Genomic DNA, 19,316 nt, shown 5'->3' on the forward strand with positions numbered 1-19,316 from the left:
AGCCGTTATAATCCACCTCTAAAGCAAATTGAAACTACGGCGCAACAAAAGTGACAGAACGCCTATTAATTTGTGCAGGGCGAATCGCGTGTACCCCCGGAAGTGATCAAAATACTATTTATAGCGCCCTCGCGCGGTCAAAAATAAGGGGCATTGCTTTAAACCTATACCCATGCCAGAAGGCAATCATAATCCAAAGTAACAGTTACATACATGTACATGAGATATTTGTGTAGATGCACATATGTCAACCACCACGCAGTTACTTGGTGGAGAAAAACAACAACATAGGTAATCTACAATATCAGTTTAAATTGATAATGTATGAATTTTGCCAACAAAGTATAAAACACAAGACAAAAATTACCCCTCCCCTCACATTTCTACTGCCTAAGTCAGTGCATGTGTTGTTCACGTACATGTATTATAACGTGAATGGAGGTAAACAATAAACCTTGTCCATCATGTTCGTTCATGTTTTAATTTAGTCAAGGATAGCCTTCAACTATTTTTGGGAGCAGAAATAAACTGATCAAACGAAGCATCATTCAGTATAATTCATGAAACGTTTTGTGGCCTTACCAGTCTGTCTTTAGCCGTCGATCATCAGGGTTTGGCTCATTGTCTTCGGCCTGACGATCATCGTCTCCGGGCTGGTTAACTACATGTACTCATAACCAGGCATGCAACTGCCCGATGAAAAAAAAAGAGGAAACTTTTCGAGACCCACAATGGTACCCTAAAAAGTGTTGAGGTTTTTTATGCTCTTAGGATCAATCTTAGCATGTATGACAAAGACAAAGTGAAGTGTTTTATACAACTAAAATAACATGGAAAAACACCATGCCTATGTATGCACCATAATTCTAAGGTGGCAAAGGGAAAAGTTTCCGTATGGCGCCACCACTTTTTCATTCGATATGAAATAATATAGTATTTAATTTACCTCAATGAGATATCCCTTTCTGTAAATATGTGGTGAAAAAGTGGTGGCGCCATACGGAAAGTTATCCTGGCAAAGCATCGGGAGTTGATTAAGTTGAGGAAAACTAACTATTGTTTCCCAGGTAATTATGAAATTTGCATAAAATTATTATTCCCCCCCCCCCAAAAAAAAAAAATCAGATTTATTATTTTTTTTTTTGGGGGGGGGAATAATAATTTTTTGCAAATTTCATAACTACCTGGGAAACAATAGTTAGTTTTCCTCAACTTAATCAACTCCCGATGCTTTGCCGCCTTACAATATTCGGTGAGAGCCACTTGTTCCCGCTTGCCGTCTTGCACATCACACAATATGCCATTCCTGGCTTGTCCACTTTCCGGACGGTTTCGGAGAGCAGTTTACCGTCTACGTCTTATTTTTCCAACCAGAACCACTTCCAGGTATTTTTTACTCCTTTATCTATGGCTTTAATTTGGCCAGGTACCACTCGGTCCCGCTCTAAAATATCTTTTCTTTTGGATGTAATTTTGACGAACGTTTGAAGATGCGACTGTTTCGTAGCGCAATGTGAGACTCGCACACAGCAGCAGTATACATGTACGTTTGGTAACTAACTCGCACACACATACATACATGTACAATACGTGTATACTATTGCAAAATAGCGGGACCAGACGAAGACATGACCTTAGACTCATATCAAGACTGTATAATAACTTGGTTTAGCACACAACTCGCCTGCGCCACGGGGTGCGTTCCACTGTTCCAGATTTTTCGACCGTACACACGGCTATTAATGACCGCACGCAGTGTGTAAACGTATGCATTGCTTGCTGTGGGCTTTAGATTGACCATGCAGTAGAATGGATTGCGTGCCGCGGCAGAGGCCAGACCATGCGTTACGATGCATTGTTGTAAATTGTCTTAAGATCGCGCTAACCGCGGAATGTTTTTCTTAGCGCTAATCAGTTTTTTAAAAACGCGGAATTCCGCGGAAACGCGGAAGAGTTGCATGCCTGCATAACACGTCTTCGGCTTCTCTCTCGTCCGGTGAGATCCCCTTATCACTAGAGCCCTCACTTTCCTCTGAAGTGCCTCCCTGAAATGCCTTTTCCTCATCTATACTGTGGTTTTCCCAAGACCCGCTGCCATCGGACATTTTCGCTGTTTTTTGTGTCAAAAAAATGCAGCCTATAGTGTCCGATGTTATTCCACATTCAATGTACATGTAAAATGCACGCACACGATCGACCTGACACACTGTGTACAGAGCTTCGGTACGTGGTGTGACGTCACACACTGTGTATGAATGGTTCGTGGGTCACCGGCTTTTGCAGAAACTGAGTTTTCTGGGTCGGAGTACGCCGCGCGAATTTGTGTTTTTTTTGCATAAAGGAAAAGGTTTTATTGAATACTTTCACCCATCAACGCTGATTTGAAAAACGTATAGCGTTAAAAAAAGCCCTAAATATTTGACCCCTAGTATAAAGGCTCACAGGGGAGCCTCAATACAGTTTCTAGAAGTACAGACTCACAGTCATTGAGCTGAATCTGCATTAATGTATTTAATATTCAAAGTCTGAGTGTTGTGCTCATGCACCAGCCTCCTCCCCCACCGCCTCCTTGACTGACCACGTCCCGACCCCGCCTACCCCTTTTATAACGCACAAGTCAATGCCGCCAAGCCCAAGGGGGCTATCATCACACACAATTTTACAAGCTCCGGTCGGTTTCCACAATAAATATATATATTCTAAACTTACTTTTTGCATCTACTTTGTGTAGATATGTCTTGCATTTCATAACTACCGTTCCTTTTCAGGAAACGGTAAAATGGAGCCAAATTGCGGGCAAAATTCTCTCGAAGTTCTTAGCAACTCACTCTTCTCCGTCCATAATTTTAAGAAATTCTAATCCAGCGTGCGTTTCTGAATGAGACGCAAACGATTTATCAAGCCTGACTTCACCCATTCGTTCAGCGTTGAATTTGGTTTAGGGTATCTGACTAGGTATTAAAATAGGAATCGCGCCCTCTGTTGGTGGATTGTAGAGTCTCCCGCGCAAAGTTAATGAGTTGTATTAATTAATTGATGCACTTTCTGGATGATTTTGAAATTCTGGTTAAAAATACCAAGCGCAACATACGGTGGCCCACAGCTGTCACGGCAAAACAAAAAGCGCCACGGCAAAACAAAAAGCGCCACGGCAAAACAAAAAGGCACCACGGCAAAACGGAAAGCGCCACGGCAAAACGAAAAGAGACACGGCAAAACGCAAAGAGCCACGGCAAAACGAAAAGCATGCGGGTTAAAGGCAGTGGACACTATTGGTAAAATGTCAAAGACTAACCTTCACAGTTGGTGTATCTCAACATATTATGCATAAAATAACAAACCTGTGAAAATTTAAGCTCAATCGGTCATCGAACTTGCGAGATACTAATGAAAGAAAAAATACCCTTGTCACACGAAGTTGTGTGCGTTTAGATGCTATTAAAGGTATCGAATTATACCCTAGAGATCGGTACATACTCATCTCGTTTAATGTACAAAGTCAAAGGACATTATTTATTTGTTTTCCAAGTCAAAGAACTTTCCGTCAACCATACGGACCGAGTTGACTTGGGACCGAGTTGACTTGGGACCGAGTTGACTCATAAGCATTATTATATCATGCACCGTTAAAGCCATTGGACACTTTCGGTTAACAGTGTTGTCCAAAGGCCCACACACTTCGTGTATCAAAATAACAAACCTGTGAAAATTTAGGCTCAATTGGTCATCGGAGTCGGGAGAAAATAACGGGAAAACACACCCTTCTTTCCGCACGTTTCGCCGTGTCATGACATGTGTTTAAAATAAATCCGTAATTCTCGATATTGAGAATTAATATTGCTTTAATGTTTTCTCAAAAAGTAAAGCATTTCATGGAACAATATTTCTTGAGAAGTCTTCACCATTACCTTCTGTAAACCCTGTAAGTTATTTGTAAATCTGTGAACTTTTAATTTTTTGTCTGTTCCGAAAGTGTCCAATGGCTTTAAAAACAAAAAAGAAAACAAGAAATAGAAAGGAAAGGCCCTTCTGCAGTAACTGCGGGAATGAACTCGGGAGTGCAGACAATTTTTGTTCTTAATGTGGCAAAGGAGGTGGAAGAGGAGGTGGATAATTTTAACAGATTTTAAAGCTATTGAACCCTTTCGGTACAGAAAAAAAAAGGTTCACAGATTTACAAATAATTTACAGGGTTTACAGAAGGTAATGGTGAAAGACTTCTCTTGAAATATTGTTCTATGAAATGCTTTACTTTTTGAGAAAACAGTAACATAAATTCTCGTTAGCGAGAATTACGGATTTATTTTATACACATGTCATGACACGGCGAAACGCGCGGAAACAAGAGTGTGTTTTCCCGTTATTTTCTCCCGACTCCGATGACCGATTGAGCCTAAATTTTCACAGGTTTGTTGTTTTATATATAAGTTGTGATACACGAAGTGTGGGACTTGGACAATACTGTTTACCGAAAGTGTATAATGGCTTTAAGTGACGCAGTTAGTTTAGGCTAGCCTAACTAAACTGATGTTTTAAGTTTAAATTTTAGTGTGTTTTATAATTATGTTCTTTTGTTCTTTTTAATTTTATGTTGTATGCAAGTGAGCCTTGTTTTCGAGTTGATAACAATGATGTGTACCACTACGTACTAGTAGTACTATATAGTAGTATACAAAAAAGTTAAATTAGTTTAGAACAGAGTGTACTACTGCAAGCTTCTAGGAATAGTACAAAAGTGCTCTCCGTATTTGTAGCATATGTTTAGGAACACTGACTGACCACCACAGCTAGAAACGTCATGGTCCAAACTCCAATTGTCGTATCATGAAAACGTCTCATGACCAGTCACAAGGGCTAAAGCCCCAGAAAATGACACACTTGTCTGTACCGTACTGCTACTGGTGTACCGACATAAACCAACACGATTTCCGACAACACATGCGCCTAAAGATCAACTGCACACTGCGCGAGCTGACAATTTATATCCTATCCCATGAATCACCGCGACGCCTTTTCGACCTTTAACCCGCATGCTTTTTGGCTCTTTGCGTTTTGCCGTGGCTCTTTGCGTTTTGCATGCCGTGGCGCTTTTCGTTTTGCCGTGGCTCTTTTCGTTTTGCCGTGGTGCTTTTTGTTTTGCCGTGGCGCTTTTTGTTTTGCCGTGGTGCTTTTTGTTTTGCCGTGACAGTTGTGGGCCACCGTAGGTACTCTCCATACAGCGCCAATTAAATGAATTTACAAGTCAACCATACACTCCACATCATAGTTTCCCAATTTTTATATTAAACGTTGTGAAAAAATGCAAACAATTGCTCTTGCCAAAAAGAATAGTTCACTCGAATTATTTAACTTAGACTGTTAAATAAATTAGTGATATACAGACCCTCTCCAAGTTAAGTCGGCACACACCACTTGTTATTCGGGGGTGGCGCAAGTTTTAAGCAGGGACTCTACACACATGGCACAGTGGTAGAAGCGATAACGTTCAATCATTTACAACCCCAACGCCGCCCCACCCCCCCCCCCCCCCGCCACTTTTAATAGCTAATCTGCCAATAAATAATAAAAAAATGAATGTTGCACGAATTTAAAAAAAAAAAGTTGTAATTTAATGCATCCTCAAAATAAAGCTGGTAAATTGGAAAAGAAATAAAGTTAATTAGATGAATTAAAAAATTAGAGGAATTTTAAAATGGGTGGATAATTACATAGAAATCACATATACACACACACACACAGAAATAAAACGCTTTCTTGATCAGATCTTTATATCAAGCCATATATAGTTTTATTCTCGATTCAAACTGTTATTGAAATGCAACCCTCGGTTTGGTTATATCTGTACAATGACGGATGCAATAAGTATGCTTTAGTTTTACAAAATTCAAATGATTTCACATTTTTTAATAGATTAACATGTTAGTTTAACACACTCTAGACAGTGGATTTGCTTCCATTAATAACCTACCAGGAAACTGCTGCTGTCAATGTGGGCAGAGAAACAGTTTGACAATTCTTTATGTATTTTATTAATGTGGGAAAGCAAGTGGAACAATTAATACTACGGTACCATATTATAATTATAGTTCCCACCAGGGCTCAATTTCATAGAGCTCCTTAAGCAGAATATTCCTTAACAATTGTCTGCTAAGCAGAAATGAGCAGGATACCAGTCACAAATTCTACATGTGATACTGTCGTTTGGGCTGGTAACCTTATCCTGGTAAGCATAATTTTGTTGTGCTTCACTACTTTTTTTGTGCTTAAGGTTCTCAGAAATTCAGCGTTTTCTGTGCAAGACTATAAAAAAGCGCAGAATTCGTCTGTAAGCAGAACCATGACATTGGCCCCAACATCCCACATGATTAAACCTTTTTAGAGACGAATGAACAACAAGAGAGATGTAAGGTCATCTCCTGAAAAAAACCCATAAGTATAAGTATTATCAAGATCTATATTCCTAACAAATCTCTAATGTATACAAAAACATATCAAGGTTAAAACTAGTTCTAATGTCATGTCCTTATACATTTTCTTTGTACATGTTAACAGTTTTCCCAACAATTGTCTTTTTTAAAGTGATCTCAGGGCCAGATTTCAGGGCTTCACCTACTATTTGTAAAAGTGTTGTGGGTAGAAGAAGATTCTACACTCAAGACCCATTTCAATTCAGGAAGGAGTGTGATTTTGCGATATGGCTTGGGTAAGGATACCGTACAATGCAATGTTTTGGGGCCACAGAAAGCCACAGTAAGTAAAGCCATGAAATAAGGCCCAGATCCGCTACCAACTTTTAAAAAAAATGGAAATCTACTATTTTATATATATACACATGAGTTTAGTCTTCGAATTTATTAGAAAATACTATACACACATAAACCCAAATGTGGAAATCATTCAAACTTACTTTGGGGTTAAACAGTTTTCTTTTTTTTATTGCCTCTACATAAAAATATATATGTTGTGTTAATCAATATTAAACTGTACAGTTTGAATTAATCTTGGAAAAAAAGAGACAAAAAAAAAAGAGAGAGAGAAAAAAAAGAAAAAAGAATTAAATGTGCATTTAATTCTTGAGCAGGATAACATACTGCAAACTGGTGGCAGTTTTGAGGGTAATTAACTGCAAAGTGATAACGTCATTTCGGTCAAACAAAAGTTGAAATCCGATATTCTAGACTTAGTTTTAAGATTACAAAACACGAAAATCCTTAATTAGCCCTAGCAAATTTAGTTTTTACAGTGTATTTTTTCTAGAATGCTCTTTTAATAAAATATAATCGGAACAGTTTCAACAACTTGAGTTGCCTAGATTGGCAACTGCCCTGAAATTGGTCCCCCACAAAAAAAACCCATTAACATCTGTAAATGAGCACACCAGGTACAACAGTGTGATTCAAGTACCTAAATTGGGTTTATCTAACTTCAGGACAGGGGTGTTAAAATACACTTGAAACAGGTTAACCAGACAAAACTAAAACCAATGTTTCAGGGCCAGATGCATGTACGTAATGACTGAAATTCGAAGGAGAAACAACATGAGGTCTCGAGCATATTCTAACAATTATGGTACCACTTTGATCCCATGTACATTGCTTTTCGCATGAGGGAAACAAACTTGCGCACTTTAAAGGCTCCCAATGTTTGAATATGCGCAAGTCTTACACGGTCTCTAGACCTTTATCATGGTGCGGCCATCTTGATTTTTCCCCCATTCAAATGAATGTAACCAAAACGAGGTTGGACGAAGGGGAAATAGTCTGGTTCCCACTTTTCTTTTTACAGCATCCATTGCTGTAATGGGATACAAGGAATCATACCAAAATGGTGACAGCACGATAACAGTCTATTGAGCTTTAAGTCTGGCCAACAGTATCAGACCTGGCAAACGTTCAGAGTTCTAAATTGTCATCTTTTTTTTTGTACATGATCATGACCAATGTAATCCTAACCAATGAACCCGAATCTAAAAACAGCATCGCAGTCTGATTATGCTTTAAGTCACAGCAAAACAGTTGGATAAATACAGCTTTAAAAAAAAAAAAAGTCAAGCGTCATGATAGCAATAAATTCTTATACAATGTGACTAACAATTTGTTTGTTTTCAACAAGTGTAAAAAGCTCTGTGTTTCAATGAGGTTTCAGGTTTGCCCCAAACCCCCACATCTTTTAAAACAATAATGCTGGCCGACACCAAAACTTGAGGGGACCGCCAACAGCAGAGGGCTATGGACAACTCAGTTGTTAGAGGCGACAATGATCCAAAGGTTGCAGATTCAAGTCCTGCTGTAATAAATTTTCCTTTGTTTAACCCCAAGTTATTTTTAAATTTACACGATTTCCCTTTACTTAAAAATGTTTAACACTTACTTCAAAAAATCTGAATTACCGAGACAAAAACAGTCAGCCATTTAAGCAAATCTTAATGGGTGTTGATTAAGTCATTTCAAAGTACCAGAATAAACTTTCATCTCAAGGGATATTTTCTCCAGTTGAGTCCAATTTCTGTCCAAGGAATTTCTCTAGAGGATCACAAAGATCAATTGGAGGAATCAAAACAACATGTGAAAGGACTGAAAATCTCTCTATAAATTTTTTGTTTAAAGGCACTGGACACTATTGGTAATTACTCAAAAGAATTGTTTGCATAAAAACTCACTTGGTAGCGAGCAATGGAGAGCTGTTGATGGTATAAAACATTGTGAGAACTGGGTCCCTCTGAAGTAACATAGTTTTCGAGAAAGAAGTAATTTTTTTAGTAAATATAGAAGCCCTTGGGCCTGAAGCCCTTTTTAGACATCTGAAAGCAAACTTTTTGTGCAACACAGGTGTTTTTTATTTCTTTTTTCTCTTACAACTTCGATGACCAATTGAGTCGAAGTTTTCACAGGTTTGTTATTTTATGCATATGTTGGGAAACACCAAGTGAGAATACTGGACTCTGACAATTACCACTGGTGTCTAGTGCCTTTAAATTACCTTTAAGAGAGATCTGTGAGTGTGACTGGCATTTTGAAGGTCACCAAACTACCTCAGACCGAGGTTTTGAACTACATAATTATTGACAATCCAACCGGACAGTTACACAACTTTGAAAAAACATTGATACAAAATAAGATCTTATTAAAGACATTGGACATTAGCTCTTAATTTAACTTATAAAGCATCATATGTCCGACAAATCTTAGATACAATCTCTACAAGTTGAAGAGGATAAACTACAACAAACATCTTGGTGGTTATCGTTTACTGTCATAGCTTATATTCATCATGGCTTTTACCCATATACACCGATGTGTGTTTAGCACTGTATACTCAGTATTTACCCGAGTTCTGTGAACAAAATCACAGGCATACTACTCGGGTGGGATTCGAACCCAGGACCTTTGCAATTCTAGAGCAGTGGCAAAGGTCATGTGTTCGAATCCCACCCAAGTAATATGCATGTGAGTTTTTTTCACAGAACTCGGGTAAGTACCGAGTATACAGTGCTAAACACACATCGGTGTATATGGGTAAAAACCACAATGAATATTCTTTATCCCGGATGCAAATTTTACATCTATTAATTTTTTTTTAACTGTCTTTTAATTTGTTTTTGACGGAAACAACTGTTCCAAGAATCAAGGCAAATGTGTACAGTCCGCTATCGTGGCTTTAGTATGTCTTTAGGCAGGTCTCACAAAATTTGTTTCTACAAAAAGGGAAAATAAAGATGAAAACATTCCTGCCACTGTTAGTATAGTCATAATTCTTATCCCTAGGTATTTTTCTTCCAGATTAAGAATAGAACTAGTTCAGTCAACAAGAGTTGAGGCGGGCCTCTTCACTTAGGTCAGTTTTAAAAACCAATTTTAAAAGTGTAACAAATTTACTACTCGAATCGGTTAGAGAAGAGAAGAGAAGAGTTATTAAAATAAAATTAATAATTTAATAATAATAATAATCAAGATAATAACAATCTTGTTTAATAAAATATTTAATCCTTGGGTAGCAAATCTCTACATGGGTTCCTTCATCAAAAAACCAACTCGGAAAGAATTCAAGAAACGGTTGCCGATGCGACTCATAAGGCCTGGTCCCACTGCAGCGATAACGAGAACGATAACGATCATGACGCAAAGAGAACGCGTTCTATTGGTTGAATTGCTCCACGCACAATGCGCACACGCTCATTCAACCAATAGCATGTGTTCTCTTTGCGTCGTTATTGTTATCATTCTTGTTATCGCTGCAATGGGACCTGGCCTTTATCGTGTTGTGGGGATTGTCTTTTCACACAGAGCAGGTCTTTGTTGTGTTGTTTTGTTGTTGTTGTTCATCTACTTGCAAGAAAAATTTTGATTTGCCCAGAGGCATGTTTCGAAGAGGGAGACTTTTGAACGCTAGGTGGCAGCAGACTTACCAGGTAAATAGTCATTATTTACGTAGTTCTGAACATGCCCACATTACAGAGAACAATGGATTTACCAGGTAAGTCTGCTGCCACCTAGCGTCCTAAAAGTCCCCCATTCCTTTGTCTGCAAGAAACAGACCAAGCCTAGCAATTGAACTACAGATGTTCATTTGTGCTTTAAAGCTTGCATAAAAACCCAAAGTTGAAGAATTTGTTCCCGAGTTGATTTTTGATACACTCTTCGATTAGCAAAAGAAAACTATTAACAAAAAGAAAATACTATACACATTCATAAACTGGTTACAAATTAAGCATATACAGATCTGTTTGGGGGGGGGGGGGGGGTAAATGTCTTTATATCACTTTAAAGGATAGGTTATACTGGGAAACACAAGCATAATTCTTTATCCTTTGTGCGTTCCTACTTTAAAAAATAATAATAATTATTTAATTTCCTACAACAATTCCACAACAATCAACTGCTTATTATACTCTTAGATTAATCACTTTTTTTTTTTTTCTTTTTTTTTTTTCTTCGAACAATTTCTTATTTTTTTGTGTCATTTTTTTTTCTCATAGAAAAATCAGTAGGAAAAATAATTTGTGGCAGTCCCTCCTATAACAGACAAAACCGATTTACAGTTATATTTATACGTATTATATACACACTACCAGTGCAATTGTGTGTTTTTCAGACTACCTTAAGGACAAACAGGACAGCGTATTAATGCGATTTACTGCAGACAGTAGACAGTTATAAGTTTTTTGGGTGTTTTTTTTCTCTCTTTTTTCTACTATTATTTTTTACAGTGTTAGTCATAATGCCTTGTATGAATCATGAGTTCCTTGAGCTGTCTGGTCTGAAACCCATCATGAAAATTCATCGCAATCCGATTTATCTACTTTTCTCTGAAAGTCTCCAACCAAGACTTCTTCTCATGGTTTGTTTACGAGCAACTTTGGGGGAAGTCGTTTACAGTTTCGGTAGAAACACTTTCCTTGTTCAGAGAAACATGAACAAGTCAAAGCCGAGGATGGATGCTGATTCAAATGATAAACGTGAGAGACGCAAAACAAATAAAGTGCTCATTTGAATAACCTACTAGGAGATATCTGCCCCCACCCCACCAAACTCAAGAAACAAATAAATAAAATAATGAAAGTTCTGGGACATATTGATTGGTGAACATTTCATGCCTTAGTAAGCAACCTGCTATCATAAGAATTGATGCTAAGAAATTTGTTCTAACAAGTGTTTAGTAAAGTAAATGTAGTTTACTACGTAAAAAACCTCAAATGTCAGAGTCCTTTGTGAGGCATAATGCATCAATGAACTGATTTATGCCCAGTAAAGAGATTCTATAATCATCCAGTATAATATATACCATTGTTTGTGGCTCTTTGTTTTCTCTAAATCAGTAATCAATACGATTAGATTTACTGCTATTAATTTGTTTAATTCGAAGACCATTTGTTAAGGGGTATCATGCAGGGCTAAAATTTGGCGTGTAGTTGAAAAAGAAAACAGGGCTTGTAGATAAATATGTTTACTGGACCAGAGTTTATTTTACAAGACCAGGTTGTTAATTTTCAAGAGCTCTCAACAGAGTTTAGCATGTATAGCCTATTTTTTTTTTGAAGAACCGCTAAGACTAGATAAGAATTCTCAGTCATATGTGTTATGGGGTAAGTATATTTTGATACTCAATGAAATTGTGGTACCAGCTATTAAATAGTGACGTATTATTATTCAACTGAAAAACACAAGACAACTGGATTTTGTCATGAGTTTACTGGCCAGTAGACTCAGCCCCTGTCTTTATCCGCAAGGACAAAGACAGGTACCTGCTATTTAGATACAGTGATTCCATTGGATACAGTGATTCCATTGGATACAATGATATTGGATAAACGTGCAGTGTCATGAGCTTTCCATTGATGCCCAAACAGTACACTCCGATCACGTCCGTCATAGAATTTGACTGCGTATCTCTATGTGAAATGAATGTAGGTCAAAGGTGAATGTACATGTATGTTTGGAGGCAGGTCTCTGGCGTTATTCACGAGCCTCGAAGTGCGACTTCAGATATTCAGGCTAACTGGCCTGAGGCTAAAATCACTGGCCTCGGGCATACGGTCCAGAGTCAAATTTAAGCCCAAAGTATGTGTGGTTAATACAAACGGGGGGGGGGGGGGGGGGGGGACGACGACGTTATTACAAACAGAGATCAGGGGTGCGTTTTGGCGGCTGTAACCAATAATTGTTTCTGACATCATAACCAAAGTCTGAACAGCAGAATCAACGACGAACAACCGAAACAGCTTTTGGTTACCGCCGCCAAAACGCACCCCAGTCTTTGACTGGTTTTCTCTAAATGAAACACTCAGTAAAGATTACTGTGTGACAAAGTAAAATTATTAATATTAATCATATATCCATGATCGTTAACAAATACAAATAATAATACAAAAAATCTCAAACCAGCTACTTAAATTTTCTCAAGGCATTATTGGAACTCAATGCTCACAAGGTGCCACCACTGACAGACAATAAAATTACGGCTTTACTTATATTATCCTATTACAAGTAATTTGGGTGTGATTCCGGGCTACACGACAGATAAGGGTTGTATGGCTTCTGACTGGCACCCCCAAACAAAGATATTGACAAAATAGGAAAATTAACAATATTAGGGCTAGATAGCTCAGTTGGTAGAGCGCCGGCTTGTTAATCCAGAGGTCGCTGGTTCGAATCACACTCTAGTCAATTCTTTGTTCAACCCCGAAAAATCTTATTACAAGTCAGTGGTCTCAGTTTCAGAAAACCTATTGATGGAGAAACAAAGCTATGTTCCCAATCTGGAACCAGTTGCCAGAGCCCTCCTACCCAAAAAGAACACCTATTTATTTGTTCCTTTTGGTTTTTTTTTTCCCCCCCTTTGCTTGACACACCCATAAGAGCCCCAAATTTTTTAACCCTCGAGCGAACTTCGATGCCAACACGAGAGATGCACAAGACCGTTTGTAAAAAAAACTTTTGCGCATCGTTCAGCAAAATTTAGTTTGCGTTTGGAAAATATTTTTGCTTGAGAGAAGACAGAAGACCTGCAAACATCCGGAACTGTTCTGCTTCAAAACTTAAAACGATTCCACCAAATGAACTATTTACTAGGATTAAAGTGTAAAAATGATGCTAAACATGTTGTAAGTGCATGCTGCATTTAGATATTTTGCAGTATTTACTACTTTTGTTCTTTTGTTTCTTCTTTGTAACACAGCAGACCCTTAAAGCAAAACAAATTAGCAGGGGGGGGGGGGTTTCGAAGCATGCAATTTTTCCCAATTAATGAATATATAACTCGTTGTTTTTACGACTAGCAAATAAACACACCATCTTGCTTTCCGAGCTTAGATAATTGCTTGAAGAAATTCTATTAATAAAAAAAACAACAACAAAAATTAGCTCATTAATTGGGCAATTAGCAGCACTCAGACGCTGTCTTGAAACAAGCTACGACCTCGCCTTAGCGTTTCAACCTCAATGGACTGATTGCATAACTCGTTTGCCGCTGGATCCCTTTCAAACTCGGGGAGTCACCCTGGGACATCATGACAACATTTCACACCATACGACTGTTTCATGTCTCAAAAAAAGAAAGAAACATATTTTGTCTACTTTCCTTTCCCTCTGCTGTTTTTCGATCTCACATTTCATTTACAAAATACTGATACTTTAAAAAAAAAAAAAATTATAATAACAAGAGAGACCCAAAAAACACAATAATATCGGAACCTTCTGCTGTGAAGATGCTATGCGACTATATGGTTGTGATTTTCTCTGCGGAGGATTTTGTAAACGTCGTCTACTTTTGCGAGGCGCTCTAGAAGAGGAAGAACATCCAGAAGCTCTCTGTCGGACATGTCGTCAAACCATGATGACACTGGGATCTGCAGGTCAAAGAAAAACCAAACCAAAGTTCATCAGAAGCAACACAAAGGTAGCATTTTAAAGGCCAGTGCTAATCTCAGATTGCTGGAGCGGTTTTCTTTTCAAATCTTTTGAGGTGTGTCATGGCCAAGCGGTCTAGTTCACTGGACTCAAGCTCTAGTGTTGTCAGCAGCAGAGTTTGGGTTCGAATCCTGGTTGTGGCACTACAGGTGTGCCGTGGCCAAGTGGTCTAGTTCACTGAACTCAAGCTCTGGCGTTGTCAGCAGCAGAGTGTGGGTTCGAATCCTGGTTGTGGCACTAGCAGGTGTGCCGTGGCCAAGTCGTCTAGTTTACTGGACTCAAGCTCTGGTGTTGTCAGCAGCAGAGTGTGGGTTCGAATCCTGGTTGTGGCACTACCAGGTGTGCCAAGGCCAAGTGGTCTAGTTCACTGAACTCAAGCTCTGGTGTTGTCAGCAGCAGAGTGTGGGTTCGAATCCTGGTTGTGGCACTAGCAGGTGTGTCGTGGCCAAGTGGTCTAGTTTACTGGACTCAAGCTCTGGCGTTGTCAGCAGCAGAGTGTGGGTTCGAATCCTGGTCGTGGCACTAGCAGGTGTGCCAAGGCCAAGTGGTCTAGTTCACTGAACTCAAGCTCTAGTGTTGTCAGCAGCAGAGTGTGGGTTGAATCTCAGACATGACACTTGTGCCCTAGAGCAAGGCACTAAACCATAACTGCTTCGTAAAAACATTGTGAGAAACAGCTCCCTTTGAAGTGACGTAGTTTTTGAGAAAGAAGTAATTTTCCACGAATTTGATTTCGAGACCTCAGATATTGAATTTGAGGTCTCGAAATCAAGCATCTGAAAGCACACGTGTGACCATGGTAAGACAAGGGTGTTTTGTCTTTCATTATTATCTTGCAACTTCGACGAACCGATTGAGCTCAAATTTTCACAGGTTTGTTCATTTATGCATATGTTGAAATACACCAACTGTGAAGACTAGTCTTGGACAATTACCAATAGTGTCCAGGGGTGGATTCCTAACTTAGGACTAGTCCTAGACATTGCTAAGAGATAGGACCAGTCCCAAGTTAGGACCAGTAACTCATCCTAACTTAGGACTGGTCCTATCTCTTAGCATTGCCCAGGACTAGTCCTAAGTTAGGACTACCTTTGTGAAATCCACCCCAGTGTCTTTAAGAACTCACTCCGTTGTGGTGCAGTTAATAACGATCCTACAAGCTATATGTAAAGTAGTAGTCCCAGCCAATTTTCTATACCTTCCGCCCAGGTAGTACTTAAAAAGCCGGACAGTTCTTTTCAGAACTGAGAAGTCTCCCGAACAATCCGATAAATCTACTCTGCGGTAGTAGAACATAGAAAGACAGTTCTCTAAAGACCAAACTCTACCTGTCAAGTAGATACACACATGGTGTTACCGCAAACCAAATACATATTGATACCTCACCATGCAATGCCTCAAATCATATAGCTTCTCCTCACTTACCGCATTGTCTTGATGGAAGATATAAGAAGCAGGAGAATTATCTACAATGAGTATTCGTTCTAGCTTGCGGCCAAGTCGACTCAGGTCCTGCACAAAAGTACCACAAAAAAACATCTACATTTAGAATACCAGTACAATAGTGATTGTTACATGCAATTTGACTATGAGCATTGTATTGTACAATTAAGGGAACACTAAACTTGAAAAGTATTATGGGGAATGTATATTGCCTACAAAATAGAATACCTAGAAGTTGATACATATTTAATAGATGTTAAATTTGCATCGGGGATAAAGAATATTAATTTTTTTTTTTTTTTAACCCATATACAAAAAAAACCTGCTGAAATATAGGATTCGAACTGCCTCTAGCCACCGGGCAATCTCGGTGGTCTAGTTGGTATGGCACTCCTCTATAATTGCAACGATCGTGGGTTCGAATCCCACCCGATTAATATGCCTGTGATTTTGTTCACTGAACTCGGGTAAGTACTGAGTATACAGTGCTAACACACTTTGATGTATATGAGTAAAAACCAAAATGATACCAAAATGAATACATATTATTGTTGATAGATTCAGACAGACTTTGAAAATGCCTGAATCTGAAACAAAATATAATTGCGTCAATCATTTCAAGCACCACTTATTTTAGCGATAAATTGGTCATATGGACACATTAATTGTTTATTTGATTTTACAAATGTCAAACCAATGATGACAAACGAAAACAAGTCACAACAGCACCCTCATGAGTCCTCTTTTCTATTTTGAAAACTGTGTGGCCATGCAATCTTTTTATTTTTGCATTTTACAACTATTTTTCTGAAAACTGGACACTTGGACACAACATCGCTACATGGACCTCTTTGACCACAACTTCACACCTTCATAGCCAGTAAAAGGGGGACAGACGATAATGTGCTCATACAAAACAGTGACGGCAGGCAAAACTCCTGATAACTCACGAGTTTGCATTCACACAGGAAGAAATCACTGCATACATTATTTTTTTTGTTGATCCCTCAGTCTCAAAACTGAAAGCCAACACAATGAAGGCGGTGGAAGTCATGGTTGTACCAAATTTAGCATCAGAGACACAAAGCATTCACTATAATACCCCACACTGTTTTATATACCCGCCTGCACAATGTGACGCAAAACTCGTCAGTTGTTGTTAACAAAAAGCATTCAGAAACATTGCATGGCAAGCCATTTCATTTACTGTACAAGCAAGGTCAGCTTGCTACTGCAGAGAAAAGATTTGGATTTTGTGAAGCAAAAATGTCCTTTTCAAAATCTGCAAAGGGGGTCTGAAGGTTAAGACCAGGGGGGCATAATAGAGGACACTGCCAGTTACATTCAAGGAGAGTTATTGCCTGAGACACCCAAGGACGATATTGTTTACTTCTCAAAAGAAATCGACAGTAAACGTGGGCGACAGTTGCAGTTCCACTTAAGATGTCATAGATTGGAACACCCAGACGAGTCTGACATCGCTTTGGGCTGAAAACGCAATGATACACTCAACAAAAGAAAAACCTTGGAGCATTGTTGATTGTGTTGCCATAGATACAGCTTGTAGGTGGATTGACGGTTTGATTTCACATGGTACCTTAATGAACTCTACAGCACTCTGGTTCTGATGATGCGTGCATTTCAAATAATGTTCCGTCGTGAAAGATATTAATTTCAACTTCTCAGATCTGACAGATAGTACAATATAGCTATGTACTCTCCCTTGAACAATATTCAATAAATGTACAATGTCCAATGTACGAGATCCCAATGCCACCAAGCTTTCAGACAGGCCTTGCCAATCACTATACCTTTTTTATCCAACATATGTGTAGTGCCCTTGTATCATACCTTGACGTAGTTGCCCCGGTGGAACACACATGATTCCCCACTCTAAACAGTATAACCCAAACTCCACCTACGAGATCCCAAAGCCACCCAGCTTATCCACAAGCCTTGCCAATCTTATTTATCCCACATATACCCTTGTATCATACCTTGATGTACAAATGCAGTTGTCTCGGTCTAACACCCAAAGCCACCCAGCTTATCCACAAGCCTTGCCAATCTTATTTATCCCACATATACCCTTGTATCACACCTTGATGTACAAATGCAGTTGTCTCGGTCTAACACCCAAACTCCACCTAGGAGATCCCAAAGCCACCCAGCTTATCCACAAGCCTTGCCAATCTTATTTATCCCACATATACCCTTGTATCATACCTTGATGTACGAATGTAGTTGTCTCGGTCTAACACCCAATTCCACCTACGAGATCCCAAAGCCACCCAGCTTATCCACAAGCCTTGCCAATCTTATTTATCCCACATATACCCTTGTATCATACCTTGATGTACGAATGTAGTTGTCTCGGTCTAACACCCAATTCCACCTAGGAGATCCCAAAGCCACCCAGCTTATCCACAAGCCTTGCCAATCGCTGAACTTTTTTTATCCCACGTATACCCTTGTATCATACCTTGATGTACAAATGTAGTTGTCTCGGTCTAACACCCAATTCCACCTAGGAGATCCCAAAGCCACCCAGCTATCCACAAGCCTTGCCAATCTTATTTATCCCACACCCTTGTATCATACCTTGATGTACAAATGTAGTTGTCTCGGTCTAACACCCAAACTCCACCTAGGAGATCCCAAAGCCACCCAGCTTATCCACAAGCCTTGCCAATCTGATTTATCCCACATATACCCTTGTATCATACCTTGATGTACAAATGTAGTTGTCTCGGTCTAACACCCAAACTCCACCTACGAGATCCCAAAGCCACCCAGCTTATCCACAAGCCTTGGCAATCGCTGAACCTTATTTATCCCACGTATACCCTTGTATCATACCTTGATGTAGTTGCCTCGGTGGAACACACAGGATTCTCTGAACAGCCTTGATCTAAACACCCCACTCTTATCAAGAAGATCTGCTACTGGGTCAGCATACTATCAAAAGAAGATCAAAGGAAACACTAAATAAAAGATGAATTATTTCATCAAATGTCAAGTTTGACCGGAGTTTTGTTTACGAAACCAATCATTTTTATCCCGATGTTTAATTAACATCTAGTAATTGGACGTTGTAGTACCCTCTAAAGGATTTGAACCGTCTCTAGATTAAACCAAGATTATAACAATTTTTTAAAGCACTTAAAGGCACTGGACACTGTTGGTAATTACTCAAAATAATTGTTAGCATAAAAACTCACTTGGTAACCATCAGTGGAGAGCTGTTGATAGTATAAAATATTGCTTGCTCTGAAGTATCAGAGTTTTTCAGAAAGAAGTCATTTCTCACTAAAATATCCGAATTGAGTTCGAGACCTCTATCATGAGCAAGCCCCTTCAGTCTTTTTTGTTGCAGATACTGGCACTTTAAAAGACCTCATTTTTATTATTATGAGTGCACACGACATCAATCATTCAATTTCACGCTAACATTGCCATCTTATGATT

At 39.0% G+C, this 19,316-nt stretch overlaps 1 protein-coding gene across 1 annotated transcript in view; it reads right to left on the reverse strand.

The window, feature by feature from the left end:
* Positions 1-13,104: 13,104 nt before the first annotated feature.
* Positions 13,105-19,316, reverse strand: part of LOC117291738 (carboxy-terminal domain RNA polymerase II polypeptide A small phosphatase 1-like) — a 40,363-nt gene continuing 34,151 nt past the window's right edge. The window contains exons 7-9 of the mRNA XM_033773610.1: positions 18,708-18,806; positions 15,831-15,917; positions 13,105-14,344 (exon numbers count right to left, since the gene is read on the reverse strand). Coding sequence (XP_033629501.1) covers positions 14,207-14,344; positions 15,831-15,917; positions 18,708-18,806 — 324 coding nt within the window. The 3' untranslated portion in view covers positions 13,105-14,206. The remainder of the gene's footprint in view (positions 14,345-15,830; positions 15,918-18,707; positions 18,807-19,316) is intronic.

The sequence above is a fragment of the Asterias rubens genome, chromosome 6 (assembly GCF_902459465.1).
Source record: "Asterias rubens chromosome 6, eAstRub1.3, whole genome shotgun sequence".
In the NCBI taxonomy this organism is placed as follows: domain Eukaryota; kingdom Metazoa; phylum Echinodermata; class Asteroidea; order Forcipulatida; family Asteriidae; genus Asterias; species Asterias rubens.